General features: G+C 38.3%; 1 protein-coding gene across 1 annotated transcript; it reads right to left on the reverse strand.

Moving 5' to 3' along the window:
* Window positions 1-864: 864 nt before the first annotated feature.
* On the reverse strand, window positions 865-21,207 carry LOC134658869 (deubiquitinase DESI2). Its single transcript, XM_063514539.1, has 9 exons — window positions 21,009-21,207; window positions 20,365-20,511; window positions 10,852-10,979; window positions 9,258-9,410; window positions 7,565-7,654; window positions 7,146-7,197; window positions 6,370-6,458; window positions 3,133-3,214; window positions 865-1,044 (listed from the first exon to the last, which is right to left on the reverse strand). The coding sequence occupies exons 2-8, from the start codon at window positions 20,476-20,478 to the stop codon at window positions 3,136-3,138; spliced, it is 705 nt and encodes a 234-aa protein (XP_063370609.1). The 5' UTR covers window positions 20,479-20,511; window positions 21,009-21,207; the 3' UTR covers window positions 865-1,044; window positions 3,133-3,135.
* Window positions 21,208-25,673: the final 4,466 nt, after the last annotated feature.

A 25,673-nucleotide genomic window follows, 5' to 3' on the forward strand; every position in this document is an offset into this window, starting at 1 on the left:
GGTTGTCGATAAGGTTGATTTCAAATTGAAGCTTTATGGAAATAGCGCCTTATTGGCAACCGAAAAAAGTACCCTTTTGGCTGGAAACGGCACATATCTTAGTATATACAAATATATCCAGCAATGTACAGTATTATGCGGAGCTATTTCTTATGCAGAGTTATATTTAATCCCCTCAAAATGAATTATTACCCAGGTAAATCCTCAAATAATGGTATTCATGTAACATATTCGCCCTTATTCAAGATGGATACTCAAAATATCCAAAAGGTGTCCATATTTGGCACACACTCTTAAAGATGTTTTGGGTGAATTGCAAAAAAAAAGTAGTAATTTACTAGTTGAGTACTACGTAATTTTTTTACCTGTATTTGAAGTTATATGATTGCATTGTATTACAAAAAATAAGCATTTTTTAAAAGTTATATGCAGTGTGTTGGCGTATGTTTCAGACTTATATGTGTAATAAATAAGTACAATACAATACAATTTATATGGTTATTTTTCGTAACACTATAAAATTAAGGCCCGTGCATAAACGCATTCCCACTCCGTCAAAAAAAAAGGTCCTTTTTACTACGTACACATTTTTAACAATTCACCCGTAAGTAGGTATTAATATTATTTGACCTCCCGACAAGTTACAAGTTTGACCACTATGTGTGTCTATCTGTGGCCCCGTAGCTCTTAACGCATTCATTGCCATTGCCACCCAGCCAAACAAGACATCCGCGCCAGTCCACAAAAAAATCGTCATATAAAGCTGTAGTACCACGATCCCGACTATCGGGTCGTCCGGCCTGGGAACGAAATCATAAAATACCCGATAGTCGGGTTTTCGGCACTGAATGTGTTTAACGGACAACTCATTTGACGCAGTTTATTTTATTTTATTTCACGTTTACTAGCGGTGATTGGGCTACAGTATACTCGTATAAATCTAGTACTAACAACATGGGGATGAGTCAACAGTAACGTACGATGCCTCTGACAACGCGATGGGGTGTGCTAGCCCCGATCCGCGTTCGCCGCGCACCACGCCATCTGAAAGGTTAAAAAAATATTTTAGAGTACTATTATACGTCACTACATAGTATAAAAAAAGTCGCTTCCCGCCACAGACAAGACATCCTCCAGACTGAGCATAGTAACGCTACCCCCTCTGCCACAAATATACGGTAGTTTTACTCCATCTTCGAGTCAAGTGTCAGAATCCCGTGCCGTGATTGGTCCGTGTCTTTGAACGGACCAATCACAGCACGGGATTCGCTCACCTCGTCCCCCGCACCCCAGTATTTTTGGCAGCATCGGTTTCATGAAATAATAGGGATGTTTCCTCTACTTAAAATAAATTATTTCAAACCGTGCACGTAATAAAGCACCAGATAATTATTAGAAAAACATAGACAGCAGCTATTTTTAAACACAATTTTTATTTAATAAATCAGATTGAAATATAAAAAGTAGGTAAGTTTACCGTGACGTCACTACATTAGTTTTCATATAAATTCCATATTAGCAAATCGTTTTGACAGTTCTAAAAAAGAAGCTGATTTGACTAGTAGGAATGTAGCCTATTGCTCTAAACTCCGTCTAGAGGATTCCTAGTCTATGCTTCCCGCTGTCTGTCTGTATGCTTAGGTCTTTAAAACTACGCAACGGATTTTGATGCGTTTTTTTAAATAGATAGAGTGATTCAAGAGGAAGGTTTATGTATAATTTGTTAACCCGTGCGAAGCCGGGGCGGGTCGCTAGTATTTACTGTGACAAAAAACTATTCTACGAATTAAAAGTGGAAAAAGGTCTTGGTTGGGATTTGAACCCACGACCACCGGATCGCTAGCCCGGTGCTCTTCCATCTGAGCTGCCATCATCGCATAATAACAATAGCAAAGATAATTTGAAATAGAGGCGGATTGTCAAAGTAAATTACGTAGCCACAGTAAATTCACTGACATCTTTTGACAAAAGATTAAAACTGTTACAACGCCGACTTTGACCTTTATTCTTTCACTTATATGTGTTTATTTGTTAAATATTGAAATTAACGCCATCTACCCGACAGTAGGCCAAAGGAATGGTGTAATCTTTTCGAGCGATGGCGTCATAACTTTTGGCCTACAGTGGGACTACATAATTTATTTTTAAGTTTAGAGCAATTATTTCATGAAACCGATGCTGCCAAAAATACTGGGGTGAGGGGCCCGAGGTGAGCGAGTCCCGTGCCGTGATTGGTCCGCTCAAAGACACGGACGTCACACTAAGACACTTTGACTCGAAGATGGAGTAAAACTACCGTATATTTGTGGCAGAGGGGGTAGCGTTACTATGCTCAGTCTAGAGGATGTCTTGTCTGTGACCATGACACTATATTCTCTTTGACAATAGCATCGTTCAGAAACGTTTCTGCTTGACACAAAATTAAAAACTATCTCTGGATTTCAGTTCTATTTGGAACAAAATCTCTGGCCTTCAGTTCTATTTGGAACAAGTTAACGTTTTAATTTATTTATTTATTTAATAAAATACAGTGTTACTCTTAAATTAAATATTGTCATAGCCCCGCAAAACTCAACAATGAGTTTGACTGTGGGGTCATCAGTCTTTAAAGGGGCCGGTATCGGCCTGTCAGTTAGAACAAAAAGTTGACAGTTCCGAACAACTGACAGGCCGATACCGGCCGGCGGACTGTTAATCAGTGGGCCCCTTAATTATGTAACTTAAAATAACTTATAATATAGGTAATAATTAATTACTTCATAATTTTTATGATTGTATAATCCATATATATTTTAATCTTTACATAATACAGATAAAAAAAAATTACATTAAAATTAACTATACCTACTCTTAAAACTAAACACTACTACTAAACTTAATCTAAACTAACAAGTACTACTTAAACCTACTCACAAAATTCGCCCCGCGCCCCTCCAGACGCAAAGGAGCCCATCACGCTCGCTGCGTTGCCACGTTGAACCGCGATGGACAAACTTTGCATGAGGAACGACCCGGAACGAGGATCATGACCACAATTGCAACCAATTCATAATTGCATCCATCAAGTTCTATAATCAATGCGTGGCCTGGCAGCTGTTTATCTGTGTGTTATAACAGGAGTATAGTACTCACGTGCTATTGCGGCGTGTTGGGTGATGAGGAACGCGAATGCGCGGCCAGCGAATGCTGCAGAGCGGCCGGAGTCAGCCACTCTCTGCAACAACATTTTTTTTAAGGTTTAAAGACATTTATTCTCATAAAAACAATACATCACTGACATGAGAACACATTTAAAATACATATTTACATCTATTTTTTCGTCGTCGCAGCATAACAAAATTAAAATAGGTACGTACATATTTTATTAGGTTTAACTGAATAACACAGTTAACTACACGTTCTACTTTTTTTTTTTTTTTTTTACACAAAAGGTACATGCTCACAAACAAAATTTATGATGTCGCCAAACTGTAACCAGTTTGTTGGCGAATGAAGCGCTCACTTAACTAATCGAATCCTGCACCTAAACAAAACAATTAGTACAAAACAATAGCCTTTAAACAAAAGGTAATCCTTATTATAATCTAAAAACTAACATGCACACATATGCTTAACAAATTAAATAGGTATCACAATTTCCAAAATTTTAATTTTCTAAAAGGTATGTTTTTAATCTCTTTTTAAGGACCGGCTTACTTAACTTAGGTTTCCCTCTTAACCACCCTATTTCGTTAAACAGTCTAGGCACTAAATATTTATTTAACCTTTTCCCATAATAATTCGTTTTATATTATCGGTTTGTCTGCAATGACATGTTTAGCAAGTTCCTTTTTAAACGAGTTAAACGCTTCGAGATGTTTAATATGTGAGGGTAGGTTGTTGTACATGCGCGCACCCTCAAAAGTAATCATTGATTTGCCGTAGTTAGTACGAATCTTCGGTAAGGTAAGAAAACTAGCGCGGCGGCTATGTCGAGTGCAGGTGTTCGGAACATTTTTTCTATTTTTAAACGACAAGTTCGTGTGTATTTTTTTATTTAAAGTTTTACGTATAAAAATGCAACTGTTGTATATATATAGTTGTTTAATACTCATTACATTTTTTTCAGCAAAAATTCTTTTTGTAGGTGTTAGGTAGTGATAATTAAACAGCATTTTTATAATTAAGCAACATTTGTCATTATTCCCGTGTTACTGACCAGTTGTGAACCTTATTGCAACGAAATAGGGTCTAACAAATGTCAGGTCAGGTGCGTCGCTATTAGTACAGAGTGGAAGAATGATTAAAGTGCGTCTAGATCTAGTGAATGAGTCGCGAGTACAAACAGCAACAATCTTACCTGGGCCATTTTATTTAAAGTTGTCCCCTACACTTTTTTATTATTTGTGATATTATATGTTATTTCTACTCAGAATCACGAGCTCTTTCTATCCTAATAGGAGAAAAAAAGTGTCCCAAGGTTTTTTCCAAGGGTGTTGCGAATATCCGCATCCGCATCCGCAACCGCGGAACTTCCGCATTATTTTCAACATCCGCATCTGCATCCGCATACGCATAAAATCGATGCGGAGTTTAATGCGGATGCGGATGTGGAACAGGTCGGTACAGGAACGTTTTAGCATCGGCGTAAGTGCTAAACTGCTAGGTAATTTAGTCATTAGCCAAAAAATACCTATTAGAAATGAGCAGTCAAGCGTGAATGGGACTTAATGTACGGAACCCTTGGAATGCGAGTCCGACTCGCACTTGGCCGGTTTTTTGAAATAAAAATTACTAAAATGTAATATTTGACGTATGCGGATGTCAGCCTTTAAAAATCCGCATCCGCGTCCGCGGATGTCAAAAAACCGGCATCCGCAACATCCCTACTGACCAGTTGTGAAATGTGAACCTTATTGCTACGAAATAGGGTCTAACAAATGCCAGGTGCGTCGCTATTGTCGCGTGCGTCTAGATCTAGCGAATGCGTCGCGAGTACGAACAACAACATTTAACTGTCCATCGGTGGACCTTGGACTTGGACCTTATGCCTTATGTAATAAGGTATATGAACTGTCAATTAACAGTGTGGGCGATGGTACGCATGCATGTTTGCTACATTGCGCACCTTAGTGTAAGGCCTGAACGCTCGAGTTGGGCGTGCAGCGGGGCGGGGCGTGCGGCGTGCATGTTAAACAAATGCAAGCGTATAGGGGCGGCCTTAGTGCACGCTGCTCACATCACGCGTGAGCCCACAGCCACGCTGCACAAGTCGCCGAACGCTCCGCTTCGAGCGTCCACTCAGGCCTTACACTTAAAACAACTGATACAAGGCTTGCATAAAGCGCGCAGACTACGCGCATTCGCTACATCTGAGCGCACTTTTGAATTTACTTAATTATTTTCTATTTCCAAAATAACTTCATTCACAGATTTTTCTAAAACACAAGGAATAGTTATTTACTATACAAGTGCGGAAAGAGGAAATTCGAAACGAGTGGCAATAAATTAAAACACGACCGAAGGGAGTAAAATAAAATAAAATAGCACAAAAAGTGCTATTTTACGGACTAATGCGGGAAAATAGGACCATATGTACTGTAATAGTTATTATCGATACAAGTGCGAAAAAGAGGAAATCCGAAACGAGTGGCGATAAATTAAAACACGACCGAAGGGAGTAAAATAAAATAAAATAGCACAAAAAGTGCTATTTTACGCACTAATGCAGGAAAATAGGACCATATGTACTGTAATAGTTATTTTCGATACAAGTGCGAAAAAGAGGAAATTCGAAACGAGTGGCGATAAATTAAAACACGACCGAAGGGAGTGTTTTTAAATCGACACGAGTTGCGAATTACCTATTCGCATGTGTATCGAACAACGTTTTACAGTACATATGGCACTTTACAGTTTCGACATACGCACGAAAAGTGCTATTTTACGCACTAGTGCGGAAAAGTAGCCCCATATGTACTGTAAATTAAGGTTTATAGACATTATAGGGTGACTGCTATAGTTATTGGCCACTACATAGTAATTGGTCTTTCCTAATCAGTCTATAAATTGTCGAAAAAAAATTCTGTCGAAAAATTGATAATGACATTAATGATTTAAATTTAATACAACTATTTATAATTAACAATATTGAGATAATTTAGTTCAGTAATTTGACATTGGTACACATTGTCATTTTTTTTCTCTTCAACAAGATTCTATACTGCTTATTTAATATTTGTAATTTAATTTTGTAATAAATATTTGAATGCTGAAATTCCAGCCAGACATGTAAAGAACTGAATTTGTATATATTGACATCTTATGTATAACTCGTGTTTTATCAAATAAACGATTATCTTATCTTATCTTATCTATAAGGGCACATACTTGGGCAGGCACCGCTGCAGGAAAGGGACGCACGAGCTCACATACGCCAGCCTGTTCACCCACGCCGGGATCGGCTTGTCGCATAGCGCCTGCAAATTAAATAAATAAATAAATAAATAAATATTAGAGGACATTTTTACACAAATTGACTAAGCCCCACGGTAAGCTCTATGCTTGTGTTGTGGGTACTCAGACAACGATATATATAATATACAAATACATAGAAAACAACCATGACTCAGGAACAAATATCTGTGCTCATCGCACAAATAAATGCCCTTACTGGGATTCGAACCCAGGACCGCGGCTTCACAGGCAGGGTCACTACCCACTAGGCCAGACCGGTCGTCAATTAACAATTTACTTTCAATTAAATTGCGAACATGTCATCTTCCTCGCGTTGTCCCGGCATTTTGCCACGGCTCATGGGAGCCTAAGGGTCTGCTTGGCAACCAATCCCAAGAATTGGCGAAGGCATTAGTTTTTACGAAAGCGACTGCCATCTGAACTTCTAACCCAGAGGGTAAACTAGGCCTTATTGGGATTAGTCCGGTTTCCTCACGATGTTTTCCTTCACCGAAAAGCGCTTGGTAAATATCAAATTATATTTCGTACATAAGTTTCGAAAAGCTCATTGGTACGAGCCGGGGTTTGAACCCGCGACCTCCGGGTTGCAAGTCGCACGCTCTTACCGCTAGGCCACCAGCGCTGCATTGCGTAAAACATGTACTATTCTTATAATAAAATATCCTGTAGGTAATTGAGGTAATACGTACCAAACAGAACGCCGATGTGAAATGATTACAATTATTGTTCATGAGGTGGTATCTGAAAGCAAAATATTATTTTTACAATAATGTAAAGATAATAACTTCGTATAAAGTGTCATTCTATGGAACTTGCTAACTATGTAAACAGGTCTCTAGTAAATTCATATTTTTTGACAGTTTCAATATGGCCGTTTGTTTACATAGCAAGTTCTATAGAATGACACTTTACTCGTTTTTACATAAAATAATATTTTCTAAAATGTCAAATACTTATTGCACAGTCACGCATCGTGATTCTTGAGCTATTTAGGGCTCTAGTTCTATACACATGTGCATATGCACAGTACAAAAAAAAAAGAAAAATCTTCTTTTGTACTTCTTAGTATAGAACACCAAAGTAAAATATATAAAAATATCAAATTTACCTGTCACCTCGAAATTGTTTCCCTAGCTCCGTCACAAGTCTTCTGACCTCTTCTTCGCTGAAACTTGTATATCCTATGTGCACACTTTGCCTGAAAACAGAAAAAAATATAGTGGATATGTTTAAATCTAGCTAACTCTCAACCCCCAAATGAAGGTAGAGTTGAACTATGAAAATAAACGAATAGTAACTTGCGCAAAACTTAAGTGAAAATTAGGTTAACTCTGCTAAGACAGTTTTGGCCTATAGTTTGTTTTTTTAGCATTAGAAAAAGACTACGCGATCTTGACGTGTCTTTTTATTGAAAAACACTTTTGAAAAATAAGTCACGGCAAATATGTAACAATTATGAATCATATACGATTATTTACATTATTTTGCTTTCATAAGTAATAGTTACTGATTTTTAAAAAGCGTTTTTCTATTAAAAGACACTTTAAGATCGCGTAATCTTTTTCTAATGCTAAAAAAAAACGAACTATAGCAGGGGCCCGTTTCTCAAAAGTGGAAGTCCCTTCTAACAAAAGCTGTCAAAAAGTGAAATCCACTGTGTTACGCGCTGTTGCTCAGCATGTTACATGCTCTGTCTCTGTGTGTTACAGGTTATTCACCTGAACTGCTTGTCGCTTATCGAGCTCTCGAACACGCCGGCGTAAGGGTGCCCGCCGTACGCCCATTCTGAACCGTGCACTAGTACTCTGCTGTTACAACCTGTGTTGCACTGCGTGTTACACGCTCTGTCCGTGTGTGTTACGGGTTATGTACTCACCGGAACCGGAACTGTTCGCCGAGCTCCCTCTCGTCGCGCGGCGTGATCTCGAACACGCCGGTAAAGGCGTAAGGGTGCCCGCCGTACGCCCATTCTGAACCGTGCACTACTACTCCGCTGTTACAACCTGTGTTGCACTGCGTGTTACACGCTCTGTCCGTGTGTGTTACGGGTTATGTACTCACCGGAACCGGAACTGTTCGCCGAGCTCTCTCTCGTCGCGCGGCGTGATCTCGAACACGCCGGTAAAGGCGTAAGGGTGCCCGCCGTACGCCCATTCTGAACCGTGCACTAGTACTCTGCTGTTACAACCTGTGTTGCACTGCGTGTTACACGCTCTGTCCGTGTGTGTTACGGGTTATGTACTCACCGGAACCGGAACTGTTCGCCGAGCTCCCTCTCGTCGCGCGGCGTGATCTCGAACACGCCGGTAAAGGCGTAAGGGTGCCCGCCGTACGCCCATTCTGAACCGTGCACTACTACTCCGCTGTTACAACCTGTGTTGCACTGCGTGTTACACGCTCTGTCCGTGTGTGTTACAGGCTCTGTACTCACCGGAACCGGAACTGTTCGCCGAGCTCTCTCTCGTCGCGCGGCGTGATCTCGAACACGCCGGTAAAGGCGTAAGGGTGCCCGCCGTACGCCCATTCTGAACCGTGCACTAGTACTCTGCTGTTACAACCTGTGTTGCACTGCGTGTTACACGCTCTGTCCGTGTGTGTTACGGGTTATGTACTCACCGGAACCGGAACTGTTCGCCGAGCTCCCTCTCGTCGCGCGGCGTGATCTCGAACACGCCGGTAAAGGCGTAAGGGTGCCCGCCGTACGCCCATTCTGAACCGTGCACTAGTACTCTGCTGTTACAACCTGTGTTGCACTGCGTGTTACACGCTCTGTCCGTGTGTGTTACGGGTTATGTACTCACCGGAACCGGAACTGTTCGCCGAGCTCCCTCTCGTCGCGCGGCGTGATCTCGAACACGCCGGTAAAGGCGTAAGGGTGCCCGCCGTACGCCCATTCTGAACCGTGCACTTGGACACCACTGTGGAATACGCCCACCCCAGCTCCGGCCGTGTACCTGCGGAATAGCGATAATGACACATGTTGGATTTCATAACAAAATCTAGTAAAATAGATAGCAAAGGAGCAATTTATCACAATAATGTTGGATATTAAAATAATATATGGAAATAATACAAAAATACAGGACATGAAAGTTTCAAAATACAAGTTTTTTATTAACTTCCAAAAAGTGAATAAGTAAGGATATAATTCGATTCCTTACATTTTATCCAAAAAAAAGATATACATAAACGCAATATTTCACCGACAAAAATGAAAATTTCTTTTGTCCATACTTCAAGATGGGCTCTCAGTGACAGTGACGTCACGTTCACATATCAATTTGTTAGGAGCATTTCGCGAGTGAAGTACGACTGTCGGACTTCGACTATCGTTTCTGACGTTTGTATTGCTTTTAATGCAGTGGGTCCCATATAGACATTTGATCCCAAAAACAAACCTGATCGATTGAGACCATTAATAAAAATTTGTCATCAAATAATGTCAATGTAAATCAACAAATAAATAATGTGGAACAATCCTACACAAATTGACATGAATTAGGTAAGCATGCTTGTGCCTACCTAATAATATAGGTGCGTAGGTACGATTAGGAATTACTCATTATTAAAACCACAACATGTGTCACTGAACTTGCTTTACAGAAATAATTTCCTCTGAATGATATTTCCTTGTTGTATATAAATCCAAATTCAATTCTAGGTAAGTACAGTAGGTATTTTTTCTTAAAAGTACACATGGACTATATATTGTATTTTTTTTTTTGTTAAGTTATATACTACATACATATATGTTTGTGAGCATCCTGTAAACATATATGCTAATGGAATGACGTATGTCTGCGTACAAACGACAATAACATTACTTTTCGACTTTTGTTTTTAACAACTGTCACTCAATGCTTAGAAATTACAGATAAAGAACGCTAACAAATCATGAGTTGAGTATGTATCCTGCGATCATTACGGTAAGTATCATAACACATACACCGGAGAATTTCATTATCTATCGCACGAATATGGAAATGCGATAAAGAGGCAAGTAACGGATTTCGATTTTCCTCTTTCGCGATAGGTAAAGTAATTAAATAAATGTATTTGTATTTTGTATTAGTATAGGTCCATGGGTTGTGTAGAATAGGTTAGGTTTGTTTTATAATTTTTCAGAAATGTTAATAGTTTCAGCACATAACAATTATGCAAAATGAGTTTTATGCGTAACATTACATTAGGACAATTAATTACTATGCGACCCAATATAGACTCCTTAAAGAAAACTACGTGCTTATGCTCTGGTTTCCTAGGATAGCGGTGCCGTCACGTCATATAGCGGCCGTCTCCATACAAATACTACGACATCCATATTTAGCCGTATTATTTAGTATGGATACGGCCGCTATATGACGGCACCGCTATCCTAGGAAAACCGATCTTTACCAGTTGGTCCAATACATGTCGTACACATTGAGGACGACGGCGGTCTGCCCGGGCCGCGGGGCCTGCTGCTCCGCGCGCCGCGACAGCAGAGACATGCACGACGGGAACATCGGGCACAGTCCACACAACTGCAATGGAATACGACATTAAAAAGTTACCTACTTATTTTTGCCAGGCCTTGGTCTTTAACTCTGGTCTATTCCGTACACTAAGTACCAAAACTAATATAATAGTCTTTTTTGTATCAAAACTGATGTATGAAGTGAGCTTTCTACGTATTTTTCTCTATGGTAATGTCACGTTTAATAGAAATGTGTATTCCGATATAATTCTATTCGCAGCGTACAGTAAATTTGACGCCTAAGGGATACCAAGGCCTAACCTCATTGGCATGAGTGATAACAAGCGTGCATAAATATTGATTTGTGCGTTGTAAAGTTATTTATTTAATTTCAAACGAATAAATAGACGAATGTATCCAGTTAGTCTGTACAAGTTGACTGCTGGTATCAGTCAGATAATTAAGATAAAGCTTGAACCGCGGGTCAACTATGGCCAATTGGTTACATCGAGTAAGTGGGTGAGTCCAGTTAGAAAGTGGGAATGATAATATGTAGCTGTTTTAATATAGGTACAAAAAGGCCTGTGTTTAAGTCACATAATCGAAGCCATACAATCAAAGTTACGCTGTCAATTTAAAACGACATTCTTAACCTTTTGGACGCCAATGACCGATATATCCGCACCGTAGGTTCGAAGCCGACCGAAGCCGAGCAAAGACCGATTAATCGGTCACAGACCACACAGAGCAACATCGACCTACGTGCATATAAATAAAGTTCAACTTCAGTTATGACACTTCAATGATGTGGCGTCTGAGTGACAGCTTTTGTGTTTGACACGGCGTGGAAAAGGTTAACAAGTAACCGTCAAAAATATTTTTTGATACACACTTTTATTGCCGACTGTACTTTGCATGTCTATCAAGTACGTCTCGTGACCTTTCAAATGAGCCTGAACTCAATGTGTTTATGTTTTCCCGTCGAAGAGTTCTGTTTGCTACCTTCCGACTGCATCATCAGATCAGCTCCATGTTAGCATATTATTGTATTGTCATCGCAAATACGGAAGTAAGTAGGTATGCGAAATTTCAGTTCAATGAGACACATGGAAGTGGTATACATAGCGATATACTTCACTGCGTATATACAAAGGGATATACACAGTGAAGCTAAATAAAACTATGTAAAATTAGAGCGAGTAGAAGTTTTACATACTTACCTACAAAACTTCAACTCGCTTTATTTTCTTTGTACTGTATTGAGAACGGAACAACTCGATTGACGTAGGCTACATTTATAACCGACTTACAAAAACAAGTTTCTATACAAAAACACCCTAATTAAGTACAGTAGAACCTCGATTATCCGTACCCTCAATTATCCGATCTTTTTCAAGGTTAGGTTTTAACGTTAAGTTGTACGTCAAATTTTAACGTACTGTACTGTTTTGTATAAAAATGTGTTGTTGTTTGATCACGTTCAAAAACAGTTTTGAATGATTCACGGTTAGTTTCACTAGACTTATCGACCTTATTTCGATCGACTTATGTTCTTAAGACTTTATATCCCGGTCGATATAGGCCACGTCCAAAAACCCACATTTCGATTATCCCAACTTTTGATTGTCCGGACTTGAACGGTTCCAATTGGCTACTTTCCTACTAGTCAAATCAGTTTCTTTTTTAGAACAGAACTGTCAAAACGATTTGCTTATATGGAATTTATATGAAAACGTGTGTAGTGACGTCACGGTCAACTCGCCTACTTTTTATACTTCCATCCGATTTATTAAATAGAAATTGTGTTTAAAAATAACTGCTATGTTTTTCTAATAATTATCTGGTGCTTTATTTCGTGCACGGTGCGAAATAATTTAAGTAGAGGAAAGTACCCAATTAATATTTCTGATAATCGAGGTTCTAGTTCTACTAATATTTGGCATTGTTTTCTGGTATCAAAACAGGCGCTATAATTAATTGCTTTAAATATAAAATAAAAACAAAATGGGAAATGTAGTAAATAAGTCATACTAGATTCGATGTTCCTTATATAGTTTCTATTGTCTAGGAGAGGACACTGACTTCTGTAACACAGGTCTTTACCTAGCTCAGAAGTCAGGGACCCACTTAGTAACTTGTTTTTTGACAATAAAATTTTTTTTTTTTTTTACTATAATAGTTTTCAACGTTTCCTTGTTTACTACACAGTTTCTGTAAATGATTGACGTCGCAAAGATTACCACAGTTATCAACCTTGTTTCTCTTACGAAACGCTATAATCTCGTTTCACGACAACTCGTGGAGGGTCATTATCATTATGTCATTAGGTCATTATCAGTCAATAACTACTTATTTATTTAAGTACCGCTTTTGTTTACTATTGAGAAGTATTTCTTACTTAACCGATTACTGGAAAATAAGAAGAGTAGTTCAAAAAGCATAATGTTTACATATCTTATATTATGTTATGTTATATGATATATATATATTATTATTATGTTACGTTTCTCCCGTTACGTTTCTTATATGATATTATTATGTTACGTTTCTCCCGGCCGTACGTTTAAGTATTTTCCACAAAATCTCAGTCATGTAATAACTTTTGTCACTACTTATAATAACTTTTAGTTTTTACATCCCTACTATCTCTACTAATATTCTAAATACGAAAGGAACTCTGTCAGTCTGTATGTTACCTCTTCAGTTCTTCACGCTTTAACCGCTGGCCCGATTTAGATGAAATCTGGTATATTTATGTAGTTTGAGATCCGGGGAAGGACATAGGATAGTTTTTATCAATTATCATCAACATCATTATCCCTCGCAGTCGAATTCGCGGGCAGAAGTTGGAATTATAATAATAATCCCGCATTATAAAGTTCTTCAATGCTTATTAAATAGGTACTCGATAAGGATTCCAAGTTCTTACACTTTTTCGCTTAATATAGTCCTAATTTATGCAATACGTGTATGGTTGGTATTTGTTGAATAAATTTATTCCATGTTTTTGTATAAAACTTCCAACTAATTCCATAAATTACAGTTGAATAACGTTGACTTAAACAATCCACGCTGTTCGTCCTTACAACCCTCATATTAAGTGTTAGCCTTGAACAAAACCTTAAAGCAGGCCAATTCGAACGTGGACCTGACATCAAACCGATATTTGAATCGTTTTCGAATCATAATTAACAGTTAGCTGTCATTCGCGCGGGCGTCTCGCTCGCCTATTAGGTACATGTACGGACAAGTCAGAGCGAAATGAACACGCTAATGACAGCGATATGATTCCAATATTCTTCTTCTTCTCAGCATACATATATCTCTTTCATGGATTTCCATATTGTTCTGTATGCGGCGGTTCTATGCCAGGTCAGCCCTGTCTTGTCGTCCGACTGGTCCGACCATCTGGCTCGTGGTTTTCTGTCCCTTCGGCTTCCCAGTCGGGGTCTCCAGAACAGTACTCGCTGGCCCCATCGGTCCTCATCCCTTCGACAGATATGGCCGGTTCCCATATTACTAATCAAATATCGGTTTGATGTCAGGTGCACGTTCGAATTGGCCTGAAGGTTATTAGTTTCAAGGTAAATAATGTGACATTGGAAATTTCTAAGTTAATAGGAGCGTATATGTCCTTGATTTAAAGCAATTATGAAAGACAAAGACGTAACGGTGGTAAAAAATTACCCTCATCATGCCATGGGAAATCGATACTTGGAATGTAATCGTTTTGTAAAATATTACGTAGAAAGTTACGTTTTGCTGTGAGTTTGCTATGTTTTTGTAGTGATGCTATTTCAGGCTTCCACAGACCTTACAACAAATGACATGAGATTTAAGATAACTGCTGGCTAAGTAAGAGCAACGAATTCAATCTATACATATATTAAATGCTGCAATGTATAGCAAATCGGATGCGATTATCGACGACGTTTTGGAGAGGCCATTATAATAATTAGTGAAGTATGAAGCTAATACCTATAAATAAGGCTAAGGCTACACACCGTTTTATTCTTAGACGACACAGTTATATTGATCTTCTTTTTCATTTTAAGCCATTCACACACAAACAATATCACTCTATCCGACACATCCTCACATCACTGCAACACTCAACAGACTATATCTCAACACTGAAACAGTGCCCATTGTATGGTGATCTCCGGCTATTACAGTTCATTTCGTAAGAGTTGACACATGTCTAAGATTCTTTTAAGACATGCAATGAGTACTTTACAATTGTATGAGCCTAAGTGAAGGCCTGAGTGGACGCTCGAAGCGGAGCGTTCGGCGGGGCGTGCAGCGTAGCGTCGAGCTCCCAAGTGATTTGAGCAGCGTGCACTAAGGCCGCTCCTATACGCTTGCATTTGTTTAACATGCACGCCGCACACCCAGTCCCGCTGCACGCCCAACTCGAGCGTCCACTCGGGCCTTACACTAAGTCTAAGAAATAAGAGCGAGTAGACGTTTTATAAACCTTCTACTCGCTCTATTTTCTTTGTAAAACGAAAACTACTACCAAACCTAGATATGTTACGTGCCGAGCCTCGTCAAAAAAGGTAACTTTTATTCATTAATTTTGTCAAAGTAAAAGGTCCCACTGTGGATTCTAATTTCCGAGTTAAGTACGGGCAGTTTTGTGAAAACTGGCAAAACTTATCGAAATCGTTTTTTCTTCAATTTGATAGGTACAACATACTCTAAAGAATTAAGACTTTGATCGCAGTTTTAGGGCCTCAACGTTTAGTGTCTATACTGTCCTGTGTGTATGACAATATAGACAATTGATAGCATGTCAGATATTATCAACAATAAGAATACAACAAAGCTCACTTATAACTGGTTGTAGTTATCAGGCATTTTTTTAATCCCTAGTAATCTGGTAAGGCGTTTTTATCAGCAAGTTAATGACTAGTATGCGAAGCTGTTTGCAGTGAGATAATAGGATTAAGAGTTGTGACGATTGAAGCCTGTAGCGAGGACATTATTGATGTGCAAATATAGATGTGCCGTTCTCGAGAACCATCTCGACGAAACGAGAAAATGGGGAATGTCCCATAGTAAACGGAGAACGTTCTCGAGAAAGGCACAATTATATGTTCCAACAACGCACCAGAAGTCTGAATAGAGCTCAAAAATTACCTCACGTAAGTATATTGTGTCGCGATCGAATCAACTGTACTGCACACAGGTTGATAATTATATTAATTATGTCGAATATTGTAATGCCGCACGAGGAAAGGAAAGGTTTGAGTTGACATACCTAGGTATAGAATTTTATGTTACCAACCAAAACTTAATAATGACCAATCACAACTTTTTTTAATAGCGGGAAATTGTTTTATGGAAAGAACTGGATGTATACAACAAGCAACAGGTTAGTTTGTATCTTCATTTTCGGCTTCGCTAAGTAACACTAGTAGCTCAACTTAGGTAATACTAGTAACTGCAGTTAGCCATGGCATGGCTATACAATACGCAATGCCCGTAAGACTAGTCTTCACGAAGTAATATAAGTCAATGAGTGTCGTCAGGTATTTCATAGATCAATTCAACAGAATGAAGTACAAGTCAAATAGAGACATATAGTTTTAATTCAGAACGCTAGCTTTTTAGGTATTGTTAGTTTTCAAGGAGTTTGAAGGAGTTTTGAATACTTAATGTACCTTTAACGATCGGTTAATAGTTATCAGAAGACTGCGGTCAAATTTAAATATATAACACATTTAATACGATCACGTTTATTTAATACGATTTCCAGCCTAATACCCTGTTATATGTCGCATGCGATTTTAACAAACTCAATTGATCGATCAAAACCCGCAATTTATCAAAAATCGCATGCGAGTTGTTGCAATATGTGTAGACATCTTTACACTGGTCACTAAAACTTTTTTCATACAATTTTCACGGTTAATACGCTTTCCCGCTAATGCGTTTTTGACGTGGAGCATTTAGAAACTTCTTTAACGGGTTTTACTTTACTATTAGCCTCTCGTTTTTGTTTGATAAAGATTCTGGCCCAATTTTTACTCATCTCTTTGAATTATTTTTTTTGAGAAAATTTGTTTTTGCTCTATGCGGCACGGCCGAGGTTTCAGACTACCACACACGTACGAAAGGTTACGAGGGGCGTTCAAAATATTCTCGGTATTGATATCTTACAACCTCTTCTAAAATTTCTTTCGTTACTGGCCGCTAAGGTTTATTCATTGACATTAAAAAAAAGTATAATTCGAACCGAGATGTTCTTTTGTTTTTCTGCAATTGCTGAACAAACATGAACATCATGTGGGAATTGACAATGTTAACTAAATTAGAACATCGATGCGTGATAAAATTCTTGACAAAACAGGGTAAAAATCAAAAAACCATAAAAGAGGAAATGGATTGTGTTTACCGTGAGTCTGCTCCTTCTTTATCTACCATTCAAAAGTGGTCAAGCGAGTTTAAACGTGGAAGGGAGAGTGTTGAAGACGACCCTAGACCTGGCCGGCCTGTAGTAGCTACTTCACAAGAAAATATTGATAAAGTGGAAAAACTTATATTGGAAGATGGTCGAGTGAAGGTAAAATCTATAGCACAAGTAACCAATCTCTCTATTGGTACCGTACATGATATTATCCATGACCATCTTAATATGTCAAAAGTAAGTGCAAGATGGGTTCCGCGAATGCTGACTCGGCTTCAAAAAGACATGCGTGTAGCTTGTTGTTCCGATTTTATTGACCTGTGCGGTGAAAATCCTGATGAGGTGCTGCAAAGAATAGTTACTGGAGATGAAACCTGGGTTCATCATTATGACCCAGAGAGTAAACAAGAGTCCATGCAGTGGCACATTAAGGGTTCAGCTCATCCCGAGAAGTTCAAGGTCATCCCTTCAGCTGGCAAGGTCATGGCCACGATATTTTGGGATTTTGAAGGAGTATTACTGATCGATTATAAAGAAAAAGGTGTAAATATCACAGGACAGTACTACGCTAACATTCTACGTCAATTAAAGGATGCAATCAAAGAAAAGAGGCGAGGAAAGTTAACCAAAGGTGTTATGCTTCTGCATGACAACGCCCCCGTCCATACTGCTCATATTGCCAAGGCAGCTATTGTTGAATGTGGGTTTGAAACTGTTACTCACCCACCGTATAGTCCGGACTTAGCCCCCAGCGACTTCTTTTTGTTCCCCAATCTTAAAAAGGATCTGCGTGGAAATAAATTTTCCGATGATGAAGCATTGAAGGCGGCAGTGGAGGAGCATTTTTACACCAAAGATAAAAAATATTTTTATGCAGGATTAAAAAAAATAATTGATCGATCTTTTAAGTGTATGAACATAGGGGGGGAGTATATTGAAAAATAAAAATATCAAACTTTTCGTACTTGTTTGTTTTCATTCTCATACCGAGAATATTTTGAACACCCCTCGTAAAATACAAGTTTTTATCATAAATACTTTCTTTTTTAATCATGACATGACTAATAACATTTTCATGGTGTGTTGTAACGTAACGTTTGATGATTATCAATGCAAACATGTTTGAATTGATCAAAGTGAACAATTAGCTTGATCCGTATGTCCGATATCAGATAAGATGGGCACTGAACAGCTTGGTAAACATACCAGTCTGCGAATTATCACTTGATTATCCTTTTTTACGTGTGTATGACAATATTGCAATATTGACAATGGTTGAGTCAAGGACAACATTTTGTGTACACATTTTTTTGTTCACTTTAGTAATAATATCGCTTTTTTAGGAGGAAGACGAACAGATGAATCGCATTGATTTGAAGTATTTATCGTAGCCCATGGACGCCTGCAACAAGGGGTGCAAGTGCGTTGCCAGCCTTTAAGATGGGAGTACGCTCTTTTCTTGAAGGTTTGAAGGCCGTATCGGTTCGGAAATAACGCGGGCGGCAGTTCATGCCACAGTTTAGCTTTAAATGACAGGCAACCACAGTGGTCAAATAATGTAGGACAACATTTTTTTTTTCAATCTACCTATAATAAGTCTAATGATAGACCATGCTAGTCATGCCCACTTTATTGCATAGTGGTGACCATTTCGGCATCACATGCTGGCTGCTTTGCTTTATCAACTTATTACTTTGCTATCTCTGTTATTAGTATTGATGTGACGCTTAAATGTTTTATTAAAACTTAATGATTAAATGACGTGTTGATACCAATCATACCGCGCGAATGGGAGGTGATTTTTGTAAAATATTTAGTTAATAAAAATCACCTCAATAATTATTTGTGCAAAACATACAATCCCCAAGTGCAACATTTAAATACTTATAACTTAACATCCTTGACACACATTTATCTAACATTTACATTTTGCAGAAGCTGGTGCCAATACAAATCTAGCACTGCATAAAATAAAAACATTACCTTTCCCTTTTTTAGTTGGGTAATAATGAAGCATTTGCTTAGCTTTGTACAATTTTATGCTTAATGTACACACTACACTTTCAGTGTCAAATAACAGTGTTAGTGAAATTGATATGTACCTATTTAATATGAAGTTTGGAATGAAAATTAAAATAAATGAAGTGCCGGGCCTACAAGCGGGTCTATCTACACAATATGGCTAAATTAGAAATTCTACAGCTTCAATGTCAGCTTAGTTAGCAACCTTTTTAGGATTCCATACCATAAAGGTAAAAAGGAACCATTGACATTTGGATCAAACATACATATAATGTGTTTTAAATATTGGAGATTTCAATTGTATTGTCTACGGCAGGGGTCACCAAATGGGGTCTGGGTCCGGAGCGCCAACCTATTTTTTTTCACTTATTTTTAACAAGTAGAAATGGACCGCAATGGTCATATTATTTTAAAAACCGGACCCCAGAAGACTTGGTGACCCCTGGTCTTCAGAATACAAATTTTAAGGATTATTTAGAATAAATAAGAAGGTTAGTAATAGGAGACATTATTTTAATAAAACAGCCTAAATTAAGGGAAATTATACTTTTGGACAAACAAGTGGTAATCTCGAAAGGATTCTTGATTGGGTTTTATTCTTATAATTATACTGTATAATTTATGCACCATATAAATAGGATCTGGAAAGTTATGATGATGATGCATTCTGTAAATGTGTTGTTCTTACAAAAAACACCTTTGGATGATTAGTGCTTACACAGAATGTTTCATTTATATGGAACATCATCAACAATTGCATATAACCTCTAACCGCCCAGAGACCCATAAAAAGGTCTCCTGTTCCATTCTAATTTGAACTTTGTATTGACAAAATAAAATTTCATTTTGCTTGGCAAGGTTTGACATATGGGCGGCTAGAGGATAATAACATGCAACTCACCCTTAGGTCTTCTTTTTGAAGAATAACAATGAATATGATACCTAATGAGGTTAACTAATGTAGTTGACAATGAAGTTGTACAATTTCGTAGTTTAGCTGCCAATTAATATTTCTTACTGGCTTGGGCTCCTCAGATATAGTGGACGAGACAATCAGGGGGTCACTGTCCTTGTCCCCCGGCCTGTCCGAGCCCCGCTCCGAGCCGTTACGGTTGCTACCGTCTCTCTTCATTTCTATACATACTTCTCAACAGCTAATTCTGTCCTACAGGTAGGATTAATGATTAAAAAAAATAAGCATGTGACTTTAAAAATAATTGTGGGTAGATACTTGCTTATTTTAAAAGTAACCTATAAAAATAATCTACTTTTACATATTTTTATGATAAAATAAAGCATACCTCCATATCGCTTTCGTTGATTAGAGAAGTATGCTCCATGGCACTCAAATCATAAAAAATAATAGAAATATCACAGCCAAAACAAACTCTTAAGTACGGACATCAGGCACTGGACGAAAAAACAATCAACATCCTTTTGTAGTGGCTAGTGCGTCGTTAAGTTAGGCAAATCCTATTTGCAGTTTAAAATGCTATTAAAATATGAATAGGCAGCTCAAAAAATCATTGTATGCTAATACAGCTCAACCATTACCGAAGGTAATGTTTGAAGTCTTATTAACAAGGCACGTGGGGCATATGCGACCTACTGTATGAGCTCTAAAACTAATACGAATCAGAAATATGTTAGATTTTTACTTACAACTTTTGGTTGGCCTCTTTTGTATGCAAGTGTATTCCATAGAATATAGCAGCTCCTTCAAATATGTAGCTCCATTATAGAAGCAGCACTAACAATGCAGCAAATCGGTTAATTTAAATAATGCAAAATGAATAATAAAACTAATTAAATACAAAAATTCTACGCTTTTTCAATGTGCCTACTACTGACAAATTTGACCTGCCAGCCAGGATGCCACAGATAAAGTTAATATCAAAGAGTATAATAACTATATATAGTAAAAGAGAGCCAACTCGCGATAAATGTCAAAAAAAGTCTACACAAACGCTCCAAGCGGAATTTGACCAAACTAACCTTTACGTGTGTGCGTGCACAGTGCACACATGCATAACAATAAAAACTATACCATAGGCTTACCGCGAAAAACGAAAATTGAAATGTCGTTATTTGCCTCGCAATCGCTATTTTATATTCGTGCGCACATAGCACAAATATGAAATAGCGATTGTGAGGCAAATAACTACATTTCAATTTTCGTTTTTCGCGGTAAGCCTTCTGAAGCTTTTGTAAAGTGAACTACAATGACATTTTTCAATTTTTTCAGCTAATTGCAAGAAAATCAGGTGAAATAATTAATACACTTCACTATAGTTCACTGTACAAGTACAAGTCAAGGAAAAAGGTGCAATAAGTATATAATTCAAAGTCAAACGTAAACTCAAACACGTTTATTTTACTCATATTACACATAACATTATATTACAAATAAAGGGCACAGTATTTTAGTTGCATAGGTAGTTGCTGTTATCATAAAGCTCCTAAGTAATCAGTCAACGACCTAGCCACGACATTGCGCGACACTGGCTTTGGCTAAAGCCATAGGTGGGAACGAAAGATCCGATCGCTGCGTGTCGCTCCAACCTATGTTTGTCGCCAGCCGAAGCCAGTCGCACAATGTCGTGGCCACTGGCCGTGGAATAACACAGAATAAATAATAGTACTAAGTACAGAAGACTTACTCTCTAACAAAACGCGTCTGTTACGATCAGCACAGATATGGCCGCTAGTTGGCGACAGCGCCACGCGCGGCTTATGGCTTTCCCCAAAATTGGGGCCGAACGGATGTACTTTTAGCTACCTGTAGCAAAGCGATGAAATCGCGGAGTGAGACACGCCTGCCGTGGACTCATAGAGAAGGCACGCGAACTTATTGAGATTAAAGTACATAATAATATATGTAGGTACATCAATTCAATTCAGCCGATTGATGAAATATCGCAATGTAACGAAACATGCACGCGAATTCTCGCACCCTCTAAATTAGTCACAAAGCAAAAACAACTTATTTTCACTAGTTTATAAATGCTACACAAACCAATAAATATTATCTTTAGGTACTGCCTGAAGCCAGTAAATTACTTCTTAATTCTACAAATCGAATATTAAAACTTAACTAGCTAGCATAAGCATTGACACGGGTTACAGTACTATTTCCGATACTTGCGAGTACAAGGAACATCGTAGCCAATGGACGGAAAGAAAAGCAATTCCTAAAAAAATACAGATTTTGCACTTGTCGCAACTATCGGATAACATTGAAAATGGACATTAAAAATAAAAAGTACTTATCTAGTTCAGTCAGAGGACATTTTGTCTAAATGTTACAACTTGTTATATAAATATGTTACTTGTAGACTGCCAACTTCTTTCAATACTTTATTATCTCTGTGAGGCGATGGATGCTAGGTGCTCAACTGTTCCAATGTAATTTGTCTACACTAGTGTAATGTGCTATTATTGTTGTTATAATTGTTGTTGTTATAAGTATTATTGCTGTTAGTCTAAGTTTCGTGACGCATTGGTTTAGCTGTAAAGTCATGTAAACATGTTTATCAATAAAATAAAAAATAAAATAAAATCTGATATAAAGGCAAAACCTGGCTTAATAATTGCATTGACATCTCATGAGCAGTATAACGTAGGAAGCGACCACCTTACATATAGCTATTGTAAGCCATGATGGTATGTTCAAGATTACCAACCATGAAATGTCGTGCCGTGTTTATTTTAGTGTTATTCATTTTTACAAGCTTTTATTTAGTTTCACCTGTCCCGTTGTCAGTCTGTAATCAAATCTTGCAAGTTAAATTTGATCCACTTCCCGGTTTCCGATTGAGCTGAAATTTTGCATACACATGTAAGTCGGGTGACAATGCAATATTATGGTACCATCGAGCTGATCTGATAATGGAGACAGGAGGTGGCCATAGGAACTCTGTGATGAAACAACGCAACCTAATTGTGTTAGGGGTTTTTAGAATTGTCTCGATGAGTATTAGTTGTCTGTCGTAAGAAAAGTACAGTCAGCGATAAAAGCTTGTACCAAAAATTAAATTTATCCAAAAACTTATTATACCTATATATTTTTTTCAAAATAATATAACTTTTTTCCTTATCTCAAAACTACGTATCCAGTTCTACGTATCGCTTTTAGAAAGTCATTAAGTAATGACATCTTTCATTTGATTATTTTTAAACTTTGTATAAATTGTGCAACAGGTTGCTTGAAATTATTATTAATTCCCTTAACCATGAAAACCATTGCATGGTTGGCAATCTTGAATGAACTATCATGGCTTATAAAGACTTTTAGTTCGTCGATTCCTGAGTTATACTGTACATGAGGTGTCAATGACATTTCATCAAATATCAATGTGCACAATCGGTCTTCGTCAATAAGTTTTTCTACGGTTTCTTTTAATTTTTTGAAAATACAATGATTAATGCCAGGCATTATTTTTACTTATATCTGATAATAAGTTTTTGAGAGATTTCGTTGACGGCAGCCTAAAGTATTTATACAATAAGTTGTAACATTTTGAACATTTTTTAAAAATGGATAAAGCCAAAACTTTTTCTTCGATGTTGTAGCGTCTCCCCTTTGGTTTCTTTTGGGCTTGACGATATTGCATTGTGGTAAAAATTCTGCCTGACCGAGTCATATTTTTTGTGACTCGGTCTATATCGTCACAGCCTTGCAACATCTTAGTAACTGTGGCGAGTCTTGCCTTGTAGTGTTTCGTGTTTTCCATTGATTTTACTAGTTTAGTTTTTAATTTTCTTTGTTCTTTCTGTGCAGCTCTGCATTCCTTATAGAGAAACTCGGATGATTTTTGACCTGTAATCATAAATAACCGTGAGAAAAAAAGTAGGAATAAAAGGTAGATTTAATAGTAGGAACTCTTTTTTCTATGACATTTCTGGCAGTAATGCAGTCGGCAGTTATGCTGCAGCAGTATTGGAGCACGACATTACAGCCGACTGAATTATACGCAATTATTGAATTATTTATTATTGAATTATTTTATGCAAATATTAAGAATGCGGACAGCAACATTGTTTTTGCAATTTGCTGCAGTAATGCAGTCGGCAGTATTGTCGCAGTATACTTCTGCAGGCTACAAAACGCTCATAAAGCTTTCCAACGTGCGTGATCGCGCAACGCGCGCTGTGTCCTGCGCGGGCGCGATCAGAGCGCGCCGCGCTCGCATCGCGCCCCGCTCACGCCCCGCCAGCAAAACGCGCCTGTGTGTCGGAGCCTTTACCCACATATACACATGTACACATGACGCATGTACAGAGGGGCTATCGCGAAAATCGAATATCGCAAATTGCGGGGATCTTTCTCTTTTACTCCAATGAAGGCGTAATTAGAGTGACAGAGAGAAGTCCCTTTTCGATGAAAGAAAACATCGTGAGGAAACCGGACTAATTCCAATAAGGCCTAGTTTCCCCTCTGGGTTGAAAGGTCAGATCGCCTGCGGTATTTCCGGACCGGTACGACCTTCAAACCTTCAAGAAAAGAGCGTATTCCCATATTAAAGTCCGGCAACACACTTAATACGCGCGACGGTTATCGCTTACAATGGTAAGCCTAACTTAATGAGGTTTTACGTCTGTTCGTTTGCCTCCTATATCATAAAAAATGCAATAAGAATTTAAGGCGCCATAGGTACTCAAGGTCATCCAAATATGGCCACGCCGCCGGCCTCTATTTGCCGGCGCGCCGCCGCCGCGATGTAAGGGGTCGGCGCCCATCTCTAGTCAGATGGCAGTAGCTTTCGTAAAAACTAGTTCCTACGCCAAATCATGGGATTCGTTGTCAAGCGGACTCCAGGCTCCCACGCGAGCCTTGACAAAATGCCGGGATAACGCGAGGAAGAAGAAGAGGTAGGTAAGTTCATTTTTAAAGGTTTAATCCTTGAAGTGACAGCCTTACTTTGAAAATTAAATGGCAAAATTCATAATCATTGAAATAATTTAATTTTTACATTAGAATAGCCTGTTAAACGCTGATTGCAACGATATCTAATACCTTTAAACGAGCAGTTCTTGTTTATTTATTTATTTATATATTTCGGCGATCTCGGAAACGGCTCTAACGATTTCGATGAAATTCGGTATATGGGGGTTTTCGGGGGCGAAAAATCGATCTAGCTTGGTCTTATCTCTGGGAAAACGCTGGTTTTTGAGTTTTTATATGTTTTCCGAGCAAAGCTCGGTCTCCCAGATATTATTATTTAATATTGTATACTTTCATACAAAGATAAGCTTAAATCGTCGATTTTGTAAAACCCTCTACATTCGCGCTGACCATCCATCGGGATCCAGAGGGGCTACCGCGAA

This window comes from Cydia amplana, chromosome 23 (assembly GCF_948474715.1).
Source record: "Cydia amplana chromosome 23, ilCydAmpl1.1, whole genome shotgun sequence".
NCBI lineage: Eukaryota > Metazoa > Arthropoda > Insecta > Lepidoptera > Tortricidae > Cydia > Cydia amplana.